Below are 26,686 nucleotides of genomic sequence, written 5' to 3'. Positions count from 1 at the left end.
TGTGACTATTGATACCAATTCAAATATGGTAAGGAGTATAGCAGTAGAAATGAGAGTACTCTACTTATAAGATATCCATAGCTACAAATACAGTTTGACTTGTTTCCCGATTTGCTTGCACTGTATCTCAACACTGAAAGCCTAGATCACTGATATTACAAGTGGCTAGACAAATATTGAAGCCAAATACCTACGGGCTCAAGATTTGAATAAATCCAATGAAATACAATATACTAGTAATTATTACTCCCAAATCCCTATAGAGCCTCAATCAACATCAAGCTCTGGCCCACAAACCACAAACCAACAAACCACGTGCGCACGGACCAGTTCAAATCCCATCACCAAAACCTCCCCAAGGCCAACCACGAAACTACGTCCTCCTCAATTCCAGAGGCAATTCACACAAAATGGTTCAACCACGAATGGTAAGCATATACACCCCCAAGTCCCAAGTCCCGGGTTAGGTGGGTAGAAGTCTCACTACCCCTCCATCCCACCTTAGCCTTGGCAACGGAACAAGAACAGAACAGAATCAGGGGAACTAACGCGGACACTTACAGCTTTCAAGAGAGGAAGAGGGCTCCGCTGCTAGCGAGGAGAACGAAGTTCGTCGCGAGGATCAGGAGAAGATTAACCGGTTTAGTCGGCTTCATCAGCGCGAGACGGTTTTCTTGGATCAATTGAAGGCGAAGCAGGTATGTTTTTCATTCTTTCATTCTGTTTGTATGGAGTTGACAATTTTATAGAAGGATAAAGAGGATCTGGAGGAGGTTTCTATGGAGCTGGAATTGGCTGATGAAGATGATCTTGTTCCGTACGTGATGCATTCTACTCTACTCTTTATGGACAATTGCTGATATTCATAGATACAAAATCGGCGACTCATTCTTTCAGCTTCCTCTGGCTGATGCACAGGCCATGCTTACTGCATCGACGGAGCAGATTGACACAGATGTCTCCAAGTTGGAGGATTCGATTAGTGAACTTCGCGAGGAGCTGCAGCAGCTCAAGGTCTCGCTGTATGCGCGATTTGGCCGGAGTATCAACCTGGAAACCTAGTCTGGCCTGATGACTATGAATTTCCTGTCCTTTAAATAGAAATAAGACGAACAATATATCAATAGGACAAACAGTTCTACAGGTACTCTTAAAAACCCGGTTCTGAATGTAATGTAAAGCATTACCCAACCTGCCAATCTGTCGACCACAGCTCGTAATATCATTCAAGTCGGAAATAAAAAAAAGGTATCTAAGGGGACAAGAGAAAGGTATAGAAATAGGCAATCCGCCAAGATATCGCCCATCAAACTCGAAATGAAAATCAAAAAGCACGCCGTAGCAGGTATGTAGAAAGGGAAAAGATTCGACAGAAACCAAACAACGCCCATTCTCCAGTGCAGTGCTGTCCAGCCAGTGTAAGGGTCCCGGAATAAGAAAATAATTGAAATATCGTCCGCCACTGTTTTCTCCCCTGGGGTATGATATTTACGACTCCAATGTCTCGTATCCGGTATTTTCAGTCATGGATTTTGGTGCCGCTTTACCGGAATTTAGCACGGCAGCGGCCCATAATCTCATTTTGACAAACCAGTTCGGCGCTGAATTCACTGCCGTCCAAAGTGAGGTAGATGTCAAAGTATACCCGGTAGAAGACACCCTGTGGGGTGTCCATACGTTCAAAGTCAGTCTCCAGGTTCTTGCGCGACAAATCTGAGGTAAGAGTGACAACTTCCTTGATGCCTATGAGATGATAAGTAGAGTTCACAGCGAATGTACGAGCAAGGGAACTTACGAGGATCCTTGGTGTACTCGGGGCAGACATCTTCGTCGCAGGCGTATAGAACATCCTCGTACATTAGGGTGGCACCTGGGGCCACTTGACGGAAGAAGCTGACCTTGACGGGTTCTCCAATCTTGACACGCTCGCCCTTTTGAACAAAGATCTGGCGGGTGTACTTGCATCGGTCGCGGCCATCCAAGCTGGGTACTCGGTATTGCTCGGGGTGGTAACCTTCTTTGAATGGCTGCAAGGTGGCCATAAGGTAGTGTCGACGGGCGACACGGTGAGTAATAACTCGCTCGGTGATACCGGCAGTGACGGCACCCTTGACAATGGCGGCCACCGAGTCCATAGGGCGAACAACCTTGGTTTGATATTGAGGAGGGACGTGAAGTTTGATTTGCTGGAAGAGGTATTCGGAGGCACCAAATCCACCAACGACCAAAACATTCTAGATAAGTCAATAACTGTGATGTCATTAGAAGGATGCATTTCGTACCTGGAGCAAGCGGTTTTGTGCTTGGATAGCAATAATCTGGTTCCGGACCAGCTCCAAAATGCGGTTCACCACAGGCTCAAAGCACTGGAGGATTTCCTCGTTGGTGAAAGTCATATAACCCTCCTCGATTCCAGCATCAGGGAAGTCTGCTTCGATACCAACATCAACAGCCCACTTCTGTCCGTTGTTACGGAAGTCAGCTTTGATGCGGTTCTCAAAGTCCATAATACATTTGGCGTAAACTTTGCCAGCCGTTCGTGAGCCATCAGGCAGCTTCATCTTTCGGATCTTGGCCCGCAAGATGTTGCTAAAGTTGCGGTTGAGCGCTGTCGAACCACAGGAGTCACCCGAACCAGCGGTGCATTCCATCACACTGAAGGGCTGTTCCTCCTCCACCTCGTATGCGATTAAATCAACGGTACCACCTCCGCAATCTACGATCAAGATCGCGTCACCAATTTTTAGGTTCAGCAATCCAGTCTTCGCACAGAAGAGGGCTGCGGCCTCTGGTTCTGAGACCAGTGTCAACCGATTGTCATTTTCGTCGCGCAGGAAACCAGCCTGGATGGCGGCGGCACGAGTAGCCGCTTTGCCCGCGTCATTCCAGATGGCCGGGACTGTCAAGTAGTAGCGAATGTTGCGCTCCTCACGAGTGAACACCTCACCCAGGGTCTTCTGTAGTTGGGCGCGCATCGCCTGTCGTAGCTTGAAGAGGTAATCAGCTGCGACATCGATCTCGGACTTGCCCGGGGGCAGTGGGGGCAGGTTGATGGGATCGATATAGGTGTTTCCAGAAAGCATCAGCTGAAGCTTGAACCACTCTACCTTCTGCACACCCGGCTTGGGGTATCCGGTAGGCGCCAGCGCCTCGGCGATATCTGGACCCCAGCCCACGACTTTCTGGTATTGATCATAGTAGAGGACAGTGGGAATCTAGATATAAATAAAGGTTAGAAAGTGCGTAACGAATAGTCGACTATACGCACCTTTTGTTTGGTATGAGTTCCGGCACCGGGCCATTCTGTGATGATGTCCTCCCTGGCTTCATTGTTGGTTGCAAAGGCGAACGCGACACCAGAGAAAGTGGTACCAAAGTCAATACCAACGATCAGCTGTGCCTTGCTGCGATCTGCACTCTGGACCTCGGCCGGGTTTCGTGCTATGTACTGCTGAGGGATACCAGCAGGGGCGCCGTGCCCTAGCTGCTGTGGTTGCTGCATGCCATATCCTGGAGGCGCATTCATTTGCTGTGGGATAGGTTGACCGTATTGATTCATGGTGGAAGGGTTAAGCGGGGCGGGATGTTGGACGAGTTGCTGACCAGGAGCCAAGGGGCTTGTTGGACGGTTGGTGAGACTGTTAACTGAATAACTGGGCGGTCGGCCCGTAGTCGTCTGGGAAAGACTTGTGGTGGAGGAACTGCGGTTGGAAGGAGGTGATGTGGGAGAAGAACCGATGGAGGGGACAGGGTTGACGTTGGGGGTGGGGAGTGGAGCGGAGTTGTGCTTGTCTTTACGTCTGGGAAAGCCGAACGACTTGAATCGGGCGCTCATTAGGTCGGGCATATGCGGCGGCCGCTTGAGAGGGGGGGGTTGGTGGATAAAAGGTAAGAAAGAAAGAGATGGGGGGGGGGGGAGGGGGTGCAAGGCTGAGCTTGAAAATACGAGTAAAAACAAACGGTGTGGATCGACTGTCACTCTTCAGCCCCGGCAAGGGATCGAATATGGAAAAAATACACAAAGAGTGTGGCAGAGCCTAAGGATTGAGAAAAGGATGTGAGGCTGAAGAAGAATTGGGGTCGAAGATTATACTTAGTTATAAGTGGGTAAGGGATGAAGCTGAATACAACAGGCCCCCCTCATTTACATGTACGTACCGAGATAGTTAGCCCCAGCGAAACTTCAAGTTGACTCGAATTTCTATAATTCTACTGTGTATGGTATCATGAAATTGAACTTACTTCTTTTAGAAACTACTAGTTTCACTGATAGTACTAACTTCCTTTTATTTACGTTTTATACCTGTGTTCAAAAGACCCACGGTTACGTCTGAATCAAGTTCTTTGTTTCGCCCCCAACTTCTAACCATTGGGGCCAACTAATCGGAGATTTTACAAAATTACCAATTTACCAATTTACCAATTTATCATACGAGGTTGGAGGATTTAGGTGGTCTCAGCCACTTTTCTCACTACCCAATGCGAAGGCTGATACAAGTTCTGAAGCATGCTATCAGCATCCTGAATATAGCCGCAAGACCGCCGATCGCCCGGCTGTGTCTCGAAACGGAATCCCATGCGTTCAACTAAAGAAACCACTTCCTCCTCTGTCAATTCCACATTACCCGGCTCACCAATACCAGTCGCGTCACCATCATTGTCTTTGTGCCCGTCCTCGAAATGCCATAACAAAGGACCCACGTTGATCCAGATTCCATTCGGCTTGAGACAGTGCCGGATCGCCTCGATGTATCGAATCAGATTAGGTGCCGTGTCGATAAAGAACACCGTTGCCACCGCGTCGAACGCCTCCCGATTCTCGGGTTGGTTATATAGAACCACAAAATCCGCTGCCGACATCGACATCGTTCCAATATCACTTGAGCCTGCAGCCTTCATTGCTGTTCCAGGGTGCACATCGGGGATCATGACAGACCGCAATTGTTGCGCGCGAGACTTCAGATTGGAGAAGTGCAATGCGAAAGGGTGGAGTGCGTGGGCCTGAGGTCCATCGGTGTGGTTGAGAACCCAGCTACTGGCCAGTAACTGGTGGTACGAGATCTCGTTGCCTTCCGCGTCAAATCCAGCCAAGCAAACTTCAAAGACCAGTCGTCCCAACCCGGCACCAGGGACCAGGACTCGGATCTCTTCGCCGGCGGCACGGCGCGTCTGAAATTCATTGCGCAGATCCTGGAGGACGGGGTCGTAGCAGACCTCGCGCTCAATGCGGCCTTCGGCACTCCAGTCACGGTAGAACTGCCGGATGGTTGAATGGGCTTTGTTCACATCGGATGATGTCGCAGTTCCGTGCCAGTTCTTGGTTGGGTCGTCTTTATCTGGGGTGGCAGAAAGACCAAATGACTCCAACCCGACGCTCAGGATGGCATCGGCGATCTCAGCATTGGTGTCGATCGCATCATCTACTTTGTTGAACTGGTCCAAAATGGAGAATGGTGGCTCAGACAGCATTTGCCAGTGCTCTGAAGGCAAGGCGTAGAAGGCCTGTCGGCGGCGATGTGTCGTATTTTGATGGGCATTTCGCCGATATTGCCTGTGGCGTACTTAGCAGAGGCCCGTTTCAACATCTTTGACAGTCTATGATTAAAATTCTATATATATACTCACCTGAACGAGTCGAATGTAGCGAAAAGGACCCGCCGTTCTTCGGGGTCAGCGAAAGGATCAAAATCACCTGCCCAGCTACGTTGATCCTCCTCTTCAACAGAGTGATCGTGCTCCATAGCGGAAACACTCGGAAAGTCCTGGGTTCTTCTATGGCCTGCTTGTCGTGATGATGCTTGATAGAGATGCCTTTGGTTTGTGCGGTACGGGCAAAATCGACCGGGATTGGTGGATCGCTTGTTTTGCCGCATGGTGGGGGAACGCATATAACTCCGCCAAGTAACCTCCCGATCACAAACCGACTCTTTCACCATCGCTGACATCCACATTCATCGGCATGGCGACTACAGCACAGTCTGTTGCTCCACACTCGGAATCAGCCTCCCCCAATCTCCAACCACAGGAGATCTCTTTCCCACTGCCCAAAGCTTTGCATACCACAGCGCATGTTCATTTGACATTCCTGGGAAACTGCACGACACTCTTTTTGACAACTTCTACCCCTGGTGACTCAGCGGGCTCATATAAGCCACTGGGAAGCTTTGTGTATGCAATGCCGGATGTAAGTCACGTGTGCATATGAATTCTTTGACATTCGTGCCCATGAAAGTACTTTAATATCCTTTTTCCTCATCATGATATTCATCCTTCATTGCTGCACCATTTCCAGCTCTTCATACACCTTTAATTACCTAAGGATCCTTATCTGACTACTACGATGCATGACATATTCACAAGAGCTCCCAGGCTCTCACTCCGAGCTGTGGCTAACTTATCAAAGCGCACATCATCAAAACAAACAATATCAACCACCATCTACACCGCGCCATCAAGCATCGAGTACACTACACGAGTGGCCAAGATTCTGGCTCGACGAACCGGCAAGCCTATTTATGTCGGCTGTAGCATCGATCCAAACGGACTTGGATTGACCGTTGAAGAGGAGATGGAGGGTCTGTCGAAGATCGTGAATGTTATTACAGAGAAATTTGCATCCCAGCAACAATAATACGTTATGTACCAACCGCATTCATTATGTGGAGCTAGGACTTCTCCACATATCCACTCATGATGGAGTTGGGGTCGAGCTTGGTTGAATGACTAGAATTTTAAATTTTCATAAGCAGCACAACTGCATCGCTTTCATGCTGACACCAATGTCAACCTGCTTTAGAAAAAATCTCTTATTACTCCAATTCTACCTACTGATCTCTCGGCTATATTCGAATTCGGAATTGAATTATAGCAAACTTGGAAAATTCCGATATACCTGAGCCATCCCGAATCTGATGAGAAATGATGGTGCCACGTTATCTTCATTCATCTCCCATCTTGCTTCCTGTACCACAGTTTCTAACATTTGCTGAGCATCCCTTTCCTTCAGCTTGACAAGAGGTGAAGGATATGGAGTACGTACAATCATCATTTATCAAACACTAACCAGTCGCCATCAATGGTTATAGCTTTCACCTTGAGATAATCATCACAGGAATGACACGCTTTCCTCAGCGCAGCTGATGCGAGAGTTGGGAAAACTGTCGCCTCGACCTTTGGAGTACTTGAGGAGATCTGGTGATATAAACAGAATATTTTATTGTCCAAGTCTCCCTTGATAACTAGATTCCAGTTCAAAGAGGTCGAATTGCATAAACTTCGAGGTTTGCTGGTCATATCTAACTGCCCTATAGAGAGCAGAAGTGGTTGGATCCGGCCTTCCTCAGGGACCCTGCAGTACCTCACTAAACAAAGAGTGGTAGAAATGAATTCTTTGCAGCATTTCCATTTACCATGCCTTGGCCTTTGTGGTGATCACAAAGGTAAACCGTAAATATGAAAACTGACATTGTGGATACTTCTCTAACCAGACTCCTTTATTGACTAAACATATGCCCTTCATACTAGCAATCTTCTTTTCGACTCAACAATCAAATATTGGTCACCAACCTTGGAACGCCAGTTGACTCAATCATCGCTGCAGAGCTCCCAATTCATACTCGCTCCAACTACCCCGTGTTAATGTCCACTCTGTTCCATCTGAAGGAAATCTTGAAACCTCGGAGCGCTTACTACAGTGGGACAGGGCAGTGAACTGTACTCCGTATGAAAAACTTCACCGACATTCGTCAATGGCAGCGGCAAACCACAAGTGCCGAGAGACGTCAGTGGCATAGTGAGGCAAAATGATCTGCGCGATCGCCAACCGGCAGAGACTTTCTCCCCTACAACAAAGTGCGACAATTATTCCTACTAATCCTAATGCATTTCCATTAGGCGGTGGCGATTAAAAGAAGGATAACTTTAGTCGCTTACACGCGGCATCATCGCCATCACACAGGTACAGAAGATGATCAGAAGATGATCCCGGACCATAACGCCGTCAAAGACTATTAAATTACATTGCAACCACACAAGGCCGGAGAATGCAAAAGCGGGTTCCTGGCGTTCGCGTTGGATTTGGGGCGTCGGGATAGTTAGGCTTAGGCTAGCAGGGATGAACACCTCGGTTGGAAGGGAAAAGAGAACCAACACAATACCAATACCAACACCAACACTAACACCAACCAACCAACCAACATGACAGCACTAACCAAATCGAATCATGTACTCCGCGCCTATACCGGAAAATATGAAAACTTGTCAGCATTTGAAAATGAATCGCATCATTTACTGTTCACTGTATCTACGTCATCGGCGCAAGCCAAGCCAAGCCAAAGACAATCGATTAGACTCCCGCGATTTAGACCACGGAGCTCTCCGGTCTCAGATAGAAAGTGTCTTTCTGTCTGTCAGGTCACAGGGCCAGACAAATCGGAAGAGCTCGGTTAGTGGCCGGTGTTTCATCTCGGATCGTTGTTCCCGCTGTGGGGCATTGTAAAATAGGCTCGAAAAACAACTGGGACTGGAACTGGAACGGGGCTCGGTGAAGCTTTTCCTTGAGCCATAGAAAAATAGCCTGGCGGGTTGGTGGTACGTGTCTGTACCTTGGATTGATCGCCGTTCAACCTTTTAGTGGGGACTTGACTGGGAACGACTGGGAGGACCAAGGGGTTGTCGGATCGGGAAGCATCGGGGATCGGGGATTGGAATGAAAATTCAATGGGATAGGTTAGGGGGTCAACTGCTACGTGGGTAGATGGGACTCGCTCGCTAGTGAATGGCTTGGGCTAAGGGAAATGAATAAGTATGTATTCTGGGTCTCTGGTTGGCGAGTGTCGATCATCGAGGCAACCGGAGTACATGCAGCATAACTTCCGACTGGCAGCACGGCACGAACCGAGTACTTCAGCCGCGTCGAGCAAGAGTTTATGAATGGGAGACTTTCCATGTGCATATGCACTCTAGATCAAGGATACCCGCTGACGTGACATTAATATTAATTTCAGGGAGGGGAGGGGCGCAAATGGCGCAATTCACATAGCGCAGGACTGGAGCGTAGAATGGACCATTCAATGAACCGTAAAACGCTCTTAGAATGGTGACTGGAGACTTGGACTGGAGTGGGTGCGGGGAAATAGTTGTCGTATTCAGCCCTGAGCATCACGACCCGCGCGCCAGGATGAGTGATGCAGGGCTTATATCTTTTTTCTCCCATCCAATGATCTCAATGTATTTTATTTCGTGGCTACGGTACCGGGAGTTCCCTATCATTTTGGTCTAGCATGGAATGCATGTAGGTACCTGGTCCTGTGATCATGGATCCAGCGCCATGGGAAAGACCCAAACCACCGGACTGGTTAAGGAGATATTATCCGGCAGGTCGGTCGGCACATAATCCTTGTACTCCCGTAGTGATCAAAGTACACCAAGCCCGTGTTTGCGCTCGGGGCGTGCTAGGCCGCCTTGATCTCCCCTTTTGCGGAGTCTCAACTGGGGCCGGAAGTTCAACGTTCGGATAAAGGTCGGTTCTGGACTGGACCGTTACTAGATCGGGGGATTGTTGGAGATTAACCAGCTCGGCAGAGACCGAAGAAAGAAACGATTGTCCAGACTTTCCAAGCCCTCATCCCCTTTGCCACTGGGTCCGGGCCAACATCCGGACTGGGTTTCCATGTGGTCCGGTGTGGCTTCCGAGCGATCATCCATTTTGATTTACTAACCGTGCAGAATGATGAAATGAGGCGCAGTCAAAAGATCTTCATGAGAAGAACATTCCAAGTTTTGAAGAGGTCAGAAATTAATTCCTAGCCAGAACAAGAAAAGGGGGAAAGTGCATGTTTCCCTCTATTCCCTTGACGATCTGTCACGGACCGCTCGATGGCTCCAAGTGGGACCCCGCTAACTCTGCCGAGGGAGAGTTTACCGACTCAAATGTTAAAACATTAAATCATTACGGAGTACGGAGTACAGTTTCACCAATTCCGGATCGAGAAGCACACTGGTGCCATATCAAAGTAATAGCAATCCACGCCGATCTCGGGGGTCTGATCTCAAGAGATTAAAATTGAATACAGAATACAGAACCAAACTGTCGGGCCTTAGGTCTATCAGTCATTTCGGCTGAAGATTCCTTAATCTCTCCACGATCTGACTCTTTGGGTCATTAATACCCGGACCCTGGGAGCCAAAAGGGTTGATCGTAATACTTTGTCGATCTGGTTCCTCCCCGGCTCTTTTAATTCTTCTCCTTTGAAACCTTCCCAAATACAACACACCAGCCTCGGCACTTGACCTATGATATTTTGAGATTGACTTTTGGCCTTTACCCTCGTTTTTACTCCAGAATGGACCTTGAATGACCCGTCTTTGCATTGGGGGCTAAGCGATCTGGGCCTGGAGTTCCCGTGGCGATAGCAACTTTCCGTCCACTAGCATTCTCTCGCGGCTTATTGCCAGTTCTATGATCTTGATTGGAAACGGCTGGACTCTTGGCCATCGAATGCGTTTCTGATCCTTTGCATATTCTTTTTCTCTAGGAGGAAGGAAAAAAGGTCCAAGAAAAACTTCATCTTGAATTTGGTTTTGTAACCCAGGTGCATCAAGGGATCAAGGATTAATTTCCTTCAGAGTTCAGAGATGAACCCTCTTCCCTTTCGATCGAATGTTCCAAATAGCTATGACTTGCCTCCCGTGCAGTCGGTGACGTCGGGCGCTTTCCCGGCTCCCGGTGCGATGCTTTCCGCCCCGCCAAGTAGACCCGACAGCGGGATGCGCATGTCACATTTATTGCAACCTGTGTCCCATACAGGTCAACAACCAATGCCTCAGGGACTGCCTGCAGGTCCATCGACTTCACCCTATGACCGTTATTATGACTCGGCATCGGGATCGCCTGCTGAAAACACCGGCATGCGCGACACCGCTCATATGGCTCCGGGGACCCCGGGACTGTACCAGACAAGCCCGATCGGACATGCTCTCGTTCAAAGTCAGTTACAGCAGAAGCGCGCGTATCGACAGCGCAGGAAGGATCCAAGTTGTGACGCTTGTCGGGAGCGGAAGGTGAAATGCGATGCGTCAGAATCGAGCAGCTGCACGGAATGCAATAATCGACGCGTTCGTTGTCAGTTCACCAAGGAAACCAATCGTCGCATGTCTTCTATCAAGCAGGTACAGGATATGGAGAAACAGATTGATTATCTCAAGGATGAGTTGATGAAAGCTAGAGCTGCGAGACTTCGTCCTGATCATATGGATGTGGATGATGCGCAGCCGTCGGTCAAGTTACCGGAGATTGATTACAAGCCCGCGCGACGACCGAAGATCTCTATCAACGAGGACCTATCGGCCGTGCGCAGGAACTTGCGCCAACATGGTCGGGGGATGTTGAAAATCCCGACACCTTACCAGCAACAAGGCGCCAAATCCCTTGTCTCGGGTGATGCGCCCGCTCTGCCTCCGAAGGACGTTGCGGATAATCTCATGGCGCAGTATTTTAACTGTGTCCACTCGGTCCTGCCGGTCCTCCACTGGCCTTCGTTCACCGCCGAGTATGACCAGGTCTATCAAAAAGGCTCCCTCGCTGGTGTCTCGAGTGAATGGGCTGCGGTCTTATTTGGCGTTTTCGCGTGTGGTGCTGTTCATACAGTGGACCCAAACCGTGAAGAGCAGGGTAAAGGATTTGTTCGTATTTCTAGCGGGATTATCGATGTATGGGAAGACAGCTTCAGCCTGGACCGGGCACGTGCAGCTTTACTTTGCAGCATCTTTCTCTACGAGGTCAACTCCAAGTCTGCGAGCTGGGTTTGGATTGGATCAGCGATACGTGTAGCTCAAGAGATTGGCCTGCACATCGAATCTGGGCCTTGGCCCGCCCTCGAAGGAGAAATGCGCAAGCGCCTTTGGTGGGGGTTATACACTTGGGATCGGTGGGTGCTACTGAATCTGGATCTGATATTTAGAACATGGACTTACACGTGACAGGTTACTTGCTCTTGAGATGGGTAAGCCAGTGGGAATCAATGACCAAGACTGCGACATTGACCTCCCTTGCCCGTTCGACGACCAATATATTACAGATGGGGGCAACTACCCAGAAAGCCCCCAAACAACCCCCATGCTAGCAACAATCCACGTGGTCCGCTCAATCGGCCAACTTACTCGCACCCTCAGATCTACCAGTATCAGCCGCGCAACTCTGGACACATTCGACAGACACTTCAACACCTGTCTCGCAACCTTCCCGCCACATCTCCACCCAAAGACAGACATGGACCTCGATCCCCGCTCCCTAGCTCCAATTATCTATCTCCAGAACGCCCGCCTCCTTCTCCACCGGCACAACATCACACCCTACTGTCAAGAACTTGACCGCTCAACCGCCATGGACTACTGCGTTACAACCGCGCTCGACACCGTCATCATCCTCTCCCGCTGCATGCGCACAAACTCCCCAACAGACTGGCGCGTCCTCTTCGCTTCATCCGCAGGCACCCTCCTCTGCACTCACATCTGGCGCTGCACACTCTTCCTCCTCTTCCGTCAAGAATTCGCCGCAGCACTCATATGCATCCAAGCCAGCGCAGCAATCGGCAACGGCCGCGCCACAAACGTCGCCTGCGGTCGATACCTCGTATTCTTCCTCCGCGTCTTAATCGACCGCTTTAGAAAAGATATGGGAACCCTGGACCAAGACGAAGAAATGATGGCTTACGCATCGGGTGATATGCAAGGGACCACCGACGGAAGCTGGGTCTGGCAGGGTAGCGAGACGGGCTCACATCTCGAAGCTGCGTCTGCGCGTAAATCGATACCCCCAGAAGAAACGTGGGAAACACCTGAGAATACGTGGGCGTGGATCGAGAGCACGGTCCATGAGTTTATCCTGGAGAAGCAGAGAAGAGATCAGGCTTTGTCAAGGGAGGTCCAGACTCCACAGCAGGAATCGGTTACTATGCTTAATCCCGAGGCTGCTTCGGATACGGATGGCCGGTCCAGTTCTGCTCATTCGCGTATGGATATTGCGAGTCTGATCTGATCTGATTCAAGCATGTTTCTTGATTTATGCCCAGGTGGCGGATTTGATTTCGTCTATACATTATTCTTTTGCCTGCATTTGTGCCCGTGGATTTATATACGATTACCCTCCACGGAGACACTCTTTAGGTGATCATTTGACTTCGTGGAAATACCCATTTTGTTTTTAGCCTCTGCTTAGTCAATATGACCATACATACATGAACTAAGTAATTGAGTACTTGAGACTTCTTCGTTGACCTAATCAAGATACAGATATGGTTTCAAATCCGATATTGCCTTTGAATAAGGAGCATTTGAGCCCTTTATTTGTCATGAGGAGTTGAAACAACGATCCTAGGTTTCATCAAAAGACTAAGCGGCCAAGAGCTTGCGTCGATTACACATGTGAATCAATTCTTTCTCTTTGCAACTTGCAGTTGACTGTCTTGCCCTGAGTATAGACATCTATAAGCATCTTGTCCTCTTCACTAGGGTTCTTCCAACCCCATACCACTTCCATGGTTTGGAACCCCCCCATTCATTCCAAGAATCACATGCCTATCTCTCTTCCCCTCTTATTTCCGTCTACTGTGCCCATGAGCCCCATTCATTGGCTGGAAATTGCTTCTTCGGATTTGATGATTGGCAGTCTCCAGCCCACATGCCACTTTGCCTCTTGACTCTTTCCCCACTTCTCCAGATACCCTGACGGTGCTCTTCCACCCCCGGCGTCCTTCCCGAATTTCAGCTACATTATACTCCTACTACTTGGGCGGACATTTTCAACATATGGGCTACATCTATCTGACCGTATAAAGCACTGCAGCGAGTGCCAGCAAGGACCCGCATCTTCCACTTTACCCGGGTGATCGGGTACAGACAATCATATTCTCTATCGGGTATGGTGGCCGGTTCTTGGGCGCCTACAAGGGTGATAAGCCGGACAAACAATGCTGGGTACCCAAGAGTGAACCGCACCCTGCCGACGAGCACGCTGGCAATCTAGATCAAGATCGAGCCTCCTGCAGACTGCAAACTCTTCCAAACGCTATGACATGGCTTGCAGTTAGATGGTAGCGTGGTCGTGAGAATAGGATCATGACAGCGAATGGCCCTACATCTTCTTTATCGATGAACTGCGGAACCTTGTTTTCTTTCACACCATCATGAACAGCCCCTGCAACATATTTTTTCATCTGGCTTTACCGACTTTTTCATCTTGTTGGAATGGGCAGCAACATTGGAGGCTCGAGTGGTCTTCAGAATTTTCGATTACCATGGTGCTGGGAGTTGAAGATAAATAGTGTGTTTTACGCCGTAGAATTTGACTTTTTTCTTTATCAAGTTTCCTGATTATAACAAGTCTACTCTCTACTTTATCCAGTGGAACCTCTGGTAGCATCCAAAGATACTTCGACTTTTGTTTTCTGGGCTATCATGAACCCATCAATGCTAGCGGCCCGGCCCGAGTCCGTGATCTCCGCTTTTGTGGCTGAATATCCCGCCAAAAGACCGTTCTACCAGCGAACCGCCAAAAAAGTGGAGGAAATATGCCACGATGCCCTCGACTGTGAAGGAATATCACATAGACCGAAGAGTCGCGCAAAGAAAACAGACAGCTTGCGCGAAAAGCTTCTGGAACGCGCAGAAGAGGGTCATCATTACCAGACGGAGGAAGATATACAAGACGACATCGTGGACCTTGCCGGTGTTCGCATTGTCCTTGATACTGCCGTGGATAAGGAGAGGGTCGAAAACATTATCTCTCGGAGATTTCAGATGGTGAAGACAAAAAACCATCCGGATCCCGATGTCACTCGCAAGGAGGCCAGGAAAAGGGAGGGCTATAAAAAGGTGTTCCCAGCCTACGTTGCTACCCACTATCGCGTCCGTCTTAAGAGTGAGGATCTGCTGGATGTTCTTGATCTGGGCGAAGCTGGAACTGGTGTGATTGAGATTCAGGTCAGGACCTTCGTGGATGATGTACATGCAGAGGAGGAGCACGAGGCCTATAAATCAAAGTCCGCGCCGGACCCAAAGATGGCGCCCATCTTAGACGCTCTGAGTGGAGCAGCCCAGCTTTTCAATGCTCTTGACGGGCAAGCGAAGGGAAGGAGAAGCAAATCGAAGGGAAAAGAAAACAGAGCTTTCACCAGTATCGACCAGCTCGGGAATTTCCTCGATAAATTTATCAAAGATAAGGCTGCGGCATGGGTAAGAGCTGAGCGGAAGGGTAATTCATGGACGCCGTTGTTCGCTTTCTTGTCGACGTTCACTGATAAGAACACACAATTGTCTTTGGAAGCGCTGCTGAGCGACAATCTCGATGCCGAGTCTGAATCCGTGTACAGGAGGATTTCACGCGTTTACACACTTGCCAAACCCACCCTGAACATATTTCTCATGGACCGAATACTCTTGGAGGATTTTGGGGAACCGGCACAACCCCTGAAAATGCCCGAGGATTGCGATTCTCATATATACAAAATCTTGACGATGAAGAGCACGATTATCTGGCTTCATAAGATTTTTTTACCTTCCGAGTCATGGACTTGGATCTTTGCCGACTCGGGAAACCAGGAATCTCTTCTTCAAAGTCTCAAATGGCTGGATGGCCCTCAAAAAGATCGTTTCGGGCAACCACTATTATCGAGTGATGTCGTGAAACTGGATTTTCTATGGAACTGGTTTGAAGACCAGGAAGCACGGCACATGCGGTTAGCCTTTACCATGGCTAAGCATGGTATGCGAAGAGACAAGGATCGGACACAGATCTTTGATGTTCTCATCAATGCATTATAGGGAAACGGGGTAAATTGAAAATAAAAATAGGGTGCTTTTCGTGTTTTGCGTTTGGTATTTATGCTTTTTATCCAAAAAGTTTGTCATTTGTTTATCGCTGAGAAATCGGTCAATATTTTTGCTTCGCCGGTATTTTCCTAGCTGTTTCGCTTCCAGATTCAAGATACCGCAGCTTTGGCGTCCTCTCTGTGCGTGAAAGCCAGAGCAACCCAAATTGTCTGCTGAAGTTCTGAATACAAGTTTCGCCGAGAATTTCCAAAGATTCCAAGACTCAAGATTCCAAGACTCGGGGTACTTTTGGTAGATAAATGTCGAGATTTTGATGTTCATATCTTCCTCAACGTGATTGGCCTTTGCTACCGAAGCAATGTGATTGCTCACATACAGCAAGACACTCATTTTTGTTGACACCCGTAGCCAATCAGGCTCCAAAAGGTCTTCGCGGTTTTGACCTTGGGAAAAAGGGGTATTGTAAAGTTTTTCTGCGGTTTGATACGGAAATGTGATAACGAAATGTGATGACTGAAAAATACCATCAGATCCAGATTGAAGTCGTCGTAGTACATGAGAATAACTCGTAGTCATTTGCTTCGGGTCTGGTGATTATGTCGTTCTTGCTCTGGGCTCTGGTGAGGAGCAGTCTCCAGATGATATATTCAGGTAAGTCAAACGCAACACGACGTCGCGATGGTATATCCATGGGTGAAACTGTAGCTCGCTGTATCAAACAGTCGATCAAAAGTCTGTACCTGCGTATTGTGACAGCCACCAAGACGGTCGCTAAATATTATTAGTCTCTTCAGGTTTTGCCAAAACCCACAAACCTGTTCGGTTAGTAGACACCCTTGCTACCAGTCTGTCGATTAGAATTCCGGCTCAAAGCGAATTGTGTACAAGGACAACAGTTCAAGATGGCCGTCGTCAAGCGAGTCATTGATGGTATGAGTCGTAGCAGTCAGCGATAGAATCCTGCTAACGATTCTGTTGAATAGGCACCAACCCCTCTCTCCTTTGGTTTCGTATAGACTCAGTCGTGAATGGAGGCACCCAGGCCGATAATGATAAGACTTCGATGCAAGAAGCCGCCATCTGGTTGCGTATGGCGGAGCTTGCCCATGAGGACGGCTGGACGGGGCTGTCTATAGTAAATCGGGTCCTCGAATGTTACCTTGACTGTGGCACCAGGCCTGGCGGGTGGGATATTACGCCGGGTGGACCAAGTCGTCTTGAGTGGGAGACGTTCAAGGAGAAATCACCGTTTTATACAGCTTGGCGTGAGTTTGCTTCTTTACACAGAATGTGATAGCGGCTTGAGCCAGTGATTGGTCGAGCTATTAGCTTGAACAGCAACATGCATGAGTATTCGCAAGGCACTGACTGGCTATAGGTCCCTACCCTGGAACCAATCGCAAGATGCCGGACATTTCCGGATACAGACCTTCAAATTTCGAGGCGCAGGGCTATTATCGTGCCATAATTGAGGGTCTTGCGATATCTGAGGATGGGAACTGAAGCCACAGTACTCACCTGTTTGTCGGATGTTGAAACGGCGGAGATCCTAATTTTTCACTTTTCAATGGCTGTTCTTGGGCCTTAAGCCATTATCGATGGATGGAAAAGAGGATGGATGATGAGAGGGAGAGGGGAAGTGGAAGTTTACTGGTAAAGAGAGAAGAGGGGAAGGAGCCCTTGCGCTATGCCTGCATGCTACCGGGGTTCGCCAAAAATATTCCAAATTTCCTAATCTTTATGCAACATCAGCGTCCATTGTTCGTGCTGTTATAGCTGGTTCTTTGCAATGAATCTTCTGTATTGTGCATGCTATATTCATTTTCTCGCCATTTGAAAGACACAAGAACAGTTTTGATTGTCCGGATAATGACATATCCCAAGATCGCTTTGATTGGCACGATCTACCTTGGGCCTTGAAGGCGATGCAGATTCGATGCAGATTCCTGACAGATCGGAACTAGAACTCGGTCCGAGCGTTAAAGTATCGATATCACATGCGCAGCGTCAGCCTGGCACTGGCTGAATTCATAGTCCAATCCCAACTGCATGTTTGCTTGACCAAACACGTCTGGATTCACACACCGCCTGAACATCTGTAAGAACCATTCTCTAACAATGCACCGGGTCAGATATGCTGACTCGATGATGGACTGAAGCCCCTTATTAGTACTTGGATTTAAATCCGAAGTCTACAAGTGATCACATCAGGCGACTCGTGTTATCCGACCAGTTACAGTGATCAGTATCACAAATAAGCAAATAAAATTGAATCTGCTTGCAAGGATACATCTAGCAGCAGAGGACAAGTAATGGACCAATGGCTAACCGGATGCCCGCCTGGAATATCTACCAATCAATCCGATACACACCTTTTTCTGCGGTGCCTAAGTAGCCCATCCATCCCGTGTAAAAGAGAGGAAGATATACTCGAGTCTCAGTTGTCGAATATCATTAGCAGTGATTTATGTTGCAATAACACGTTTGAATTTTGTGAACCTCATCGTAGTAGGCCTACTAAGATGTATACTAAAGAAAGAACATGTTGAACAACGAGGTCAACAAGCAAAATAAGGGTCAGGTGTGACCCTAGCGAGCACATAGAATAGCCCTATCCCTGACCCTATAGCCCGGACCCTATAGCCCGGTGGCCAGTCATATGTCCTCCCATATCGCTCGATATTTATCTAAAGTGACATTTATGAAGTCATGAGTGCACCATAGAATCAAGGAAAAAGTATGAACATCAATACGAAATCCTTGGGCTATTTGTAGATTTCGTCATCATTGCAAATCCAGGTACCGCCCAGAAGTCTCTCTCTTGATCCCCAACTCATCGTGGGTCCATGGGTGTCCAATGCTTACAGAAGCCTGGAATTCTTCGATACAATCTCGGAATTGAATTATTGAAGCCCAGTCCACTTCGATAGCCCCTATTTCACTCAAATTCTCACTTCCCCAACTGCTTCTCCTTCCACCACCTCGCAATCTCCCCAGTCTGCAAAAACTCCACCTCTCCCTCACGCTCCCACTCCTTCAACCACCCCAGCATCCGCTCCAACATCCCAATAACATGAGCCATACCACTCGTATCCGGATGCATCAAAACAGGAAATATCGGCTCCTCCTCGTTATCTCGAATCCATAAGAACCGATCGCGCCATAAATTCTCAATTACTCGCACATCCACATATCCCTGTGAGTTCTCGGTATGCGGCAGGAACTGCATCGGAGTCATGTCCTCCATGTAGTAGTTACATGGCACGCAGACGAGGGGACGTCTATCAGGTGGAGATGCAGATTCCTGGACGGGATGCATCCATGTGGAGGCTGGTTTGGAGAAATCGATTTGTTTGATAGGAGGGCGCTTGGGAGCGAAGAAGGGGTGGCAGTCGTTGTCGGTTAGGGAAGCGTCTAGAGAGGATGATTAGTGAGGCACGAAGGATTGGGAATACTGCACTGCATACCGTATTCGAATCCGTACTCCTCGAGAAGATCGAGGGTCGATTCGCGAAGCTGGTATAGTGGCGCTCGATAGCCTACGGGCTTCTTGCCTGTTAGGGTGTGTGCGATGTCCATGCATCGGACGAGGACGTCACGTTCTTGTTCGGGAGTGAGTTGGTACGCGCCCTCGTGTGCGTAGCCATGTAGGCCGATTTCGCAGCCTGAGTCGACGACTTGCTTGACTTCTTCGGGGAAGCTTTCAGCCGAGTGGCCTGGGATGAACCAGGTGCAGCGGTCGGCTATGTTGAGCTTTTTTAACATGCGCAATAGGCGAGGGACTCCGACGCGGGCTGCGAAGAACCCGGCCGAGTAATCTGCGAGAACGTTGTCGGGGTGTCCGTCTATCCAGGTTGATTAGCTTGGGGATGATGATTGTATTGGGGTATACTGACTTGTTCCGAGCCATCCTGAGACAGCGTCAAGATCAATCGAGACGGCGACGCGGATCTTGTTACTCTTTGGCTTTCCAAGGTCCCGAGGAATAGACTGTGTAGGTGCTCGGTTGGCTTCCAGCTTGGAGACTTGCGTATTGCGTGCAATTTCCTTCCCGCTGACCACAATGCATTGTCCGGAGACAGCACTCTGCTTGGAGGCCAAAAAGGCCATGGTTCGAGCTACATCAGCAGGGGCAGCCTTGTTGCCCGCATCGGTGGAACCAGTCGCCACAGCATTGATACGGCCATCAGGGTTGAGCTGCAAAATATCCTTACGTACAGTTTGAAGGAGACCGTAGTGAAGAGATCCCTTTCCATCAGCCAGCCCTGAGGCTGTCCCAGTCTCTGTCACAACAATAGACGGGTTCACTATCGTGCGCCCTGTTGACCGCTGGTACTTCTGTACGCCTTGCAAGAAATGTTTGATTGCAAGAAAAGAGCCGCGAACATTCGATCTATAACTCTTTTCCCAATCCCCCAGTGGAAGATTCCAAATGGGCTGCTGACTTGTCTCTTCATGTGCAGAGTTGACAATCAGAATGGTGGCAGTTCCAAATCTGCTCTCTGCTTTGGTGAAGCCAGACTGGATAGATTCTTCGTCTGTGACATCGCCATTTAGTATATGCAATCGAGAGAATCGATCAGCGTCAATCCCGGAGAGTTGCAGTGGGCTGTCATCGAAGGCTGTGACACGGCAACCGCAATCTAGATGATAGTCAGGTAATTGAGAAGGAAAAAGAAAATGTATTAGATATCGCAGGGCTAAAGTAAACAAGTATGGTGTACATATGCAGGGGGTTGACAGCGCTCTCTGACAGGCGATGTCACAGATGCAGATGACAGGAAGTCCAGTGTCTTCCGCCATTGCCAGAGTTTGCTCCGTCTCTCCCCGACATCAGGAATGAGGAATGGACTACAACCTACCTAGGAATTCCCGGACAGCCTCGCCCCCGATGGAGCCGGATGCCCCGGTAACGAAGACATGCTGGCCTTCCAAGCCCAGGGAGTGTTTAGACATTGTCTGATGACAAATTTCCAATTCCCCTTTACGGAGTATTGCTGTCTGGATTCTACAAGGGCGCTGTTGTGGTCCTGGCGAAAGTGGAACTTAGATTCGATAGTTTCCCGCGCAAAATAAGCTCTCTCCAACGTGCAGGTCTTCCCCAATATCCAGTATCTAACGATGTGTCAGTATGCAGTGCGCCTAGTGGACCACCACGGTCAGTCCGAATCTCACTCCCAACCAGATATTCTTCCTCTCGGACATCACCGTCTACTCAATGTACTGGCAAGAGAATCCCGATCGGGATGTATACATACCTGACCAAGAACTGACAGTGAATCCGATTAACTTTGCAGTGGATGCGAGACGTCTGTTCCTGCGTCTGTGCGCCACAAGCTGGCCAGACCTTGGATTTAAATGGGGCAGGACAAGCTTTGCAGATTCTGAATCCTTGTTTTATGCAAGTCGATCCAACGATTTGAGTTGGATTTAGCGAGAAGATTCAATAGTCGAAGCATTGCCAAGTTGCGCAAGTTGCGCAAGTTGCAAAGTTCATCACGTGAGGCTCTGACTAACAAGTAACGCTGTTTCATCAACTAAATTCTTTTACCACTTTTGTTTTGTCATATGAACTGATCACATTTATTAGAGAATTCTAAAGTTCTTGTCAGATTCTTTCAATGTTTTTAGATTGTTCCAAAGTAAGCACTAGAACCCCTTCAATCATGCCATGCAGCCATCTGATATCCAAGCCAAGCACCTACTCCGGCATACCCGGAACATAAATGGATATTGACTCCGTCCTGCGCTCAGACCTATGCCTACTCTCAGGCCCCGAGAACTGGAGCAAATCTAGGAGCAAAGATCGTATTCGGGAGTACTTCCCGTAGCCACAGCACGGGCCTAAGTGGATCAGAAGCAGGCACAACGCACGAAAACGCACAATCCGCCGTAAGATCGAAGCTGAGGCGTTTTCAGTACTCATGGCCCACAACATGTCCACATCCCGAATCAGGAATGGAGTGAACTTTCCACTTATATATGGTTCTATTTTGCGAGGTCTCGACTCCATACGTACGTACTACTTACTACTGGTTACGGTAGTTAGCGGGTACTCATTAATATAAATCTAAATCTAGCCAGATCGATCGGTGAAACGCGAATTAATTTCTGTTCATTAAGAGATCCAGAATTCATTTTATTTCGTTTCCTTTGCTTGTACTCCACTAGGCGCAGTATGGATTCTGGAGTCTCATAAACAAGCGACATCGGCAGAGCATCTTGCCGAGATTGGCGTTTACAGCAAGGCCCTTTCCGTTGAGGAAACATGGTCCTGGCTCGAATCGGAGGGTTGGGGGCTTACTGGCCCGGCGGACCGCGCTGGAGTAGCCGTGGGTCACCGGAACTCACTTGAAGTCAGTTTCGCAAACATATCTAAGTGGCTGATGGCTTAAAGTCAATTCATATTTTCTGAAAAGTGAAACCTTTACTTTTTCATTTCTTTCTATTTTTCTCTTTCGGTTGATATCCGTTACCATGTAAGTGATCCTATACATTAATCAATTGACGGCCGAGCTTCGGCCGGTGCTGTGATTTAGTAGTGGATATTGATAATTGCTCCAGAACGCTTATCGCTCTCCGCATCAGTACGGAGTACTCCGTACTCAGTCGATCTTTGCAAATTTACAATACTTGGTAAATGGGGGTGAACCGGAAAATCTATCCACACCTGTGTACCATGGAAGACAGATTGGGGTAAACCGTGGATCTGTAGAACACTGTGAAAGGGGCTGGGAAACCAGTTACGTTGGGTTGTCGCCGGAAATGGAATCTAAGTGGATCCTCAAACTGCACTGTAATGGGTTGAACGGTGAAGCAACAGCACTTAATGACAAGGTTACAGTACGGAGCACAAATGGTCTTATTTTTGAGGTTCGTTCGTGTGGGATTGGAAAGATCTCGTTTAGGTGGAACATTCTAACGAGATTCTTAGCGCACGGCATTCGGTCAACCCTAGCCCAGGTGCGGTGCTCGCTTCCACCCACAAATCTCTGGGCATGCTGCTTTTTCCATTGCGATTGGCTGTGGACGTAAATTGGCCAAGGCTGGGATGCAGGGATGAGAGCCTGTCTTTCCATCTCGGTTCTCGTGAGCGGCTTGATTTCGCCCGATAAGCATAAGATCAGCTGCGTTGACGCAAGGAGGCGGGAGATCGGCGGCTCGAGTGGATTAATTCTTTTCCAGCTTTGGAATGGATTGACTTCGTCGGACAGGTTTTGATTCCGTGGCACTGGGAAAGAAATCAAAGTCCGAGGATAATCGGATTATGTAATTTGTTTGACTATACAGATGCAAGTGTACTCCGCACAAATCATCGGACATTCCGAGAAAAATAAGCATTGGTCGTTGAGACGGTGGTGAAACATTCCCACAAAAGAAAAATTCTAACGAATACAGTATATGCAGTGAAAAAAAGAAAATGGTGATCTAATTAGTCGGGTATCAGGTCCACACGGGCTCCGTATATTCGTAACAAAGGAATGTTTTCGATTTTTTGGGGGTTTTCCGATCGACAGAGGGGCGATTAAACACTCTCACGTCCATGGACAATGTGGGAACCGCTGGATTCGTAGTCTGGTGGTCTCGAATCATGTTGCACAGTGACGGTAATATCCTGACGGATCCGTAGCGCGCGCGCTGATCCGTCGTCGCTGCTCACATCGCCCCCCTCACTGGCCTGCAAGCTGAGATCAGAGACTTCGGGACCACCCTTGGTCGGGGTGACTGATGCGGTGTGGAATTCAATCATATTAAAGTCGTCTCCAGAGCGGAGCTGGCTGGAGGGTCCATAGGGTCGAGAATTCTTGCTGTTGGTCCACGGCTGCGACTTGTACCGATCGGTTCCTCTCTTCGATCCTCCGGTCCAGCTCTTCAGGGCGGGGAAGACGTCTCGGAGGAGGGACCAGACGAGTGGCAAGTTTGTCACTAAGATCGCCACTGTGGCTTCGCGGAAGTACCAGTTCATGTAGACATAGGAGATGAGTGAGGGGACCAAGCAGTAGATCTTGTTCAGGATGGCGGCGACGATGACGAAAACACCCATGCCGAAGAGTATGATGAGGATCAATTTCTGCTTCAGTGGGACGCGGACCTGAACCATCATTGGGATGGCGACGAGCAACATGAAGATGTCGGCTGAGATGGACAGACATCCTTGAACAATTTCATAATATTGATATGAGGAACATTGGTCTGTGTAAATTAGCGATGAGCAAACCATATGGAAGATATGCCTCGTACAATTTGTGGTGGGAACCGCCCAATAGCTTGATAATGGGCGACAGATCAAGAATAGAGAAAGTTCAGTACCGATAAATCCAATGACCACGTAGATGGCGATGTAGTTGATCCATTTTCGCTGCTTCAATCCTTCCCTTTGAAGATGTCAGCGAAGTTCTCAGTTCACAGTCCTCAGTCCACGGTCCCCAAGGGATCCACATACGTGATACGGGCATAAATCACCAACATACACGCCTTCAGACTCCAGACGCAGAGAATGAAAGCATGTTCAGACACAAACACCCATTTGCTGCCCTTAACCCGGTCGGCATGGATTGTAGGCGTCAAATTATCAATTTGCTCCTGGGTCATCAAGTTCGAACCTCCACCTGACGCTACTTGGTTTAAAGCGACACAAAGAATAGTATACCAAAGCACAGCATTCAACATGAGATAGTCGTCGGCTTGGAGGTTGCGAACACCCAATCGCCTAACACGGGCCATGCTATAAAGGATATACTGTTAGCAAGGTATACCACCACGCTGAGACTGGCGTTGTACTCACTATCGAAGAACAGCGCCTAACACGCCAACAGCGTAGAGAGCCCATGTCTCTCTCGCAAATTCCACGGCGAAATCACCACCGAGACCCGACATTGATGGCCTGTAGATAATGGTCAATGGGCGATCAAGAGGGGAAAAGAGTTAAAGGGTGCAACCCACATCCTTATAAAAGATACCGGGATTTCGATACACTGTATAGACTTTCCGATAGCGCATGCATCTACCGGAACGATCTTCCAGGGGATAATCGGAGCGTTCGCCGATTCGTGTGATAGATACTATTGGGAGGGGTGCATGGCCAGGATGCGTGTACTCAGTAAGCTCAGCGAAAGAATGATCTTCCAGTGACAGCACAAGGCGAACCATAGAACGAAGTGGAGATTCGAGGGTGGACAGGATCCATGGATTTGGGATGAGAACCTTGGAAATTCAATTACTGGGAAATTAATCTGAATTGTTTAAAATGTAACACTGAACATTTGAACATTGGAAGGAAAATCAAATACTTGGTGCCTGACTACTGCGTATGTTTTGCCGATATCCCCACATTGATGCGCCCTCTCAGCTCTCAGCTCTCGGGGATTCAGGTTCTATGGACCTGCCATTTTCGGGAAAATGTGTATGGAATTTCCAATTTGGAGTAGCTAGGTTGAATATACTTTTAAAATCTCATCTGAAAGAGTTTGACGGTTAACTTGGCAAGGCGGGTCAAAGGAGTGCTTGTCTCAGCCAACTACATTCTTATAGAAAATACGATACTATAGCCGACCTTTCGAATGTTAAAGCACGCGAGCTTTTTGAGCCTTCCTAAAGGAGTTAGGTAACGGGGATGTTTCTAATTGTAAACTGATCCGTAAGTACAAAGTAATTAATTATGTGGAGGCAAGACTCCACTGTTAATCGGCCAATGTATGAATCGGACAACAGTAAAGTTTACGGTCAACATCCGTGGACTTTACTTACTTCGATGCGTGCCCATCCCTGAATGACGAAGCAGAGCAATATAGACTTTCATACTAAACCATATGCAGAATGGAGTAAGTGGGTCCCCTTAATTGAGGGATTTTGATGGTGGAGACGGGGGGAGGATCACTACTCCATACGGGGATTTCCGTGGGACTTTTTTATGGAGCAAATAGCACATGTAGGTTCAGCGTGGCAAACCTATGCAAATCAAAATAATCTTGTCCTGGGTAACCGAAATTGTAGACAATCTTTAGCATACGCCGATCTACTGGAACGAACTGGTTTTACAGTACATTTAAGGTTTAGATGCTGCATCGAATCACCCATGGTCGACGCTATTAAGATAAGCGAATCATGGCCGACCATCCATTGATACTTTCTTAGTCTCATACAAAGTACCTGAACCAAAGAAAATGTAGAAGCGCGCTCGGGGACCTACCTAGATCCGGGAGTGCACACGCCATCTAGCCCCCCCGATCTGAGTCTAAATTTGCGTTCGTTTGTTAAAAAGAATGTTTGAAATCCAGGCTCAAATGTTCCAGCCTTTGTGTTAGCATCCACACCTTTACGCAAGGTTGGGGAAGATTCGTCCTGGGGCGTCGATCCAGTGGACCATACGATCCACCTATACGGCCGATTGTATCCGAGGGAATACGGATAATAAACTGGTTTTCACTGTTCAAAATGGATATGGACATCTTATGTCTATCTCCGTGTTCATAGTAATTTCCAGTGCCCCCTAGTAACCAAGCTAAAAAACGAGGCTCACGCTAGACTGCAGGGAAGCAGAAATTTTCCTAGCTAGATCGAGTGGATCTTAATTAATATGAGATGGAGCGGCGTAGTCGCCCAGATCTAACTAGTCATGCCACTTTGTCTCACTCGGCTTGATATTTTCCAATGTTCTCGATTTTGCGATGGAAAAAACCTCGGGTAACAATGAAATTACCATGTGGAAAGAATTTCTAGAAGATTAGAAGGTGAATTTGGTACAATACATGTATGAGTAAAATACGTCATGAACTCCTGTAACAAAGGTCAACCGGCAGGCTAAGTAGTCTCACAGAATACCACTTTAACTATTCCCCCACGACAATAAACAAAGAAG

At 48.3% G+C, this 26,686-nt stretch overlaps 9 protein-coding genes across 9 annotated transcripts; 5 read left to right on the top strand and 4 right to left on the bottom strand.

Annotated features, from left to right (window-relative positions):
• Positions 1 to 410: 410 nt before the first annotated feature.
• Positions 411 to 1,062, top strand: N7520_004467 (tubulin-binding prefolding complex subunit GIM3; the record flags this gene model as incomplete). The annotated part of the gene is made up of 4 exons (XM_057138401.1): positions 411 to 428; positions 564 to 698; positions 750 to 817; positions 870 to 1,062. The coding sequence occupies 4 exons, from the start codon at positions 411 to 413 to the stop codon at positions 1,060 to 1,062; spliced, it is 414 nt and encodes a 137-aa protein (XP_056996608.1).
• Positions 1,063 to 1,543: 481 nt separating this feature from the next.
• Positions 1,544 to 3,835, bottom strand: N7520_004466 (Hsp70 family protein; the record flags this gene model as incomplete). Its single annotated transcript, XM_057138400.1, has 4 exons — positions 1,544 to 1,743; positions 1,796 to 2,234; positions 2,283 to 3,215; positions 3,269 to 3,835. The coding sequence occupies 4 exons, from the start codon at positions 3,833 to 3,835 to the stop codon at positions 1,544 to 1,546; spliced, it is 2,139 nt and encodes a 712-aa protein (XP_056996607.1).
• Positions 3,836 to 4,446: 611 nt separating this feature from the next.
• Positions 4,447 to 5,741, bottom strand: N7520_004465 (uncharacterized protein; the record flags this gene model as incomplete). The annotated part of the gene is made up of 2 exons (XM_057138399.1): positions 4,447 to 5,551; positions 5,626 to 5,741. 2 exons carry the CDS (start codon positions 5,739 to 5,741, stop codon positions 4,447 to 4,449), a joined length of 1,221 nt encoding a protein of 406 aa, XP_056996606.1.
• Positions 5,742 to 5,959: 218 nt separating this feature from the next.
• Positions 5,960 to 6,631, top strand: N7520_004464 (proteasome assembly chaperone 4 family protein; the record flags this gene model as incomplete). The annotated part of the gene is made up of 2 exons (XM_057138398.1): positions 5,960 to 6,184; positions 6,404 to 6,631. The coding sequence occupies 2 exons, from the start codon at positions 5,960 to 5,962 to the stop codon at positions 6,629 to 6,631; spliced, it is 453 nt and encodes a 150-aa protein (XP_056996605.1).
• A 4,004-nt stretch (positions 6,632 to 10,635) lies between these two features.
• N7520_004463 (transcription factor domain-containing protein) lies at positions 10,636 to 13,036 on the top strand (the record flags this gene model as incomplete). The annotated part of the gene is made up of 2 exons (XM_057138397.1): positions 10,636 to 11,927; positions 11,983 to 13,036. The coding sequence occupies 2 exons, from the start codon at positions 10,636 to 10,638 to the stop codon at positions 13,034 to 13,036; spliced, it is 2,346 nt and encodes a 781-aa protein (XP_056996604.1).
• Positions 13,037 to 14,466: 1,430 nt separating this feature from the next.
• Positions 14,467 to 15,819, top strand: N7520_004462 (uncharacterized protein; the record flags this gene model as incomplete). The annotated part of the gene is made up of 1 exon (XM_057138396.1): positions 14,467 to 15,819. One exon carries the CDS (start codon positions 14,467 to 14,469, stop codon positions 15,817 to 15,819), a length of 1,353 nt encoding a protein of 450 aa, XP_056996603.1.
• A 911-nt stretch (positions 15,820 to 16,730) lies between these two features.
• N7520_004461 (uncharacterized protein) lies at positions 16,731 to 17,331 on the top strand (the record flags this gene model as incomplete). Its single annotated transcript, XM_057138395.1, has 3 exons — positions 16,731 to 16,758; positions 16,812 to 17,093; positions 17,207 to 17,331. 3 exons carry the CDS (start codon positions 16,731 to 16,733, stop codon positions 17,329 to 17,331), a joined length of 435 nt encoding a protein of 144 aa, XP_056996602.1.
• Positions 17,332 to 18,778: 1,447 nt separating this feature from the next.
• N7520_004460 (SDR family oxidoreductase/polysaccharide deacetylase family protein) lies at positions 18,779 to 20,784 on the bottom strand (the record flags this gene model as incomplete). The annotated part of the gene is made up of 4 exons (XM_057138394.1): positions 18,779 to 19,242; positions 19,296 to 19,673; positions 19,725 to 20,471; positions 20,691 to 20,784. The coding sequence occupies 4 exons, from the start codon at positions 20,782 to 20,784 to the stop codon at positions 18,779 to 18,781; spliced, it is 1,683 nt and encodes a 560-aa protein (XP_056996601.1).
• A 2,569-nt stretch (positions 20,785 to 23,353) lies between these two features.
• On the bottom strand, positions 23,354 to 24,705 carry N7520_004459 (uncharacterized protein; the record flags this gene model as incomplete). Its single annotated transcript, XM_057138393.1, has 4 exons — positions 23,354 to 24,021; positions 24,070 to 24,203; positions 24,272 to 24,553; positions 24,614 to 24,705. The coding sequence occupies 4 exons, from the start codon at positions 24,703 to 24,705 to the stop codon at positions 23,354 to 23,356; spliced, it is 1,176 nt and encodes a 391-aa protein (XP_056996600.1).
• Between the last annotated feature and the right edge of the window lie 1,981 nt (positions 24,706 to 26,686).

This window comes from Penicillium odoratum (assembly GCF_028828045.1).
Source record: "Penicillium odoratum strain IBT 22623 chromosome Unknown utg000004l_segment0_segment0, whole genome shotgun sequence".
In the NCBI taxonomy this organism is placed as follows: Eukaryota; Fungi; Ascomycota; class Eurotiomycetes; order Eurotiales; family Aspergillaceae; genus Penicillium; species Penicillium odoratum.
The sequence above is the reverse complement of the archived record's forward strand: the minus strand, read 5'-3'. Positions and strand labels throughout refer to the sequence as shown.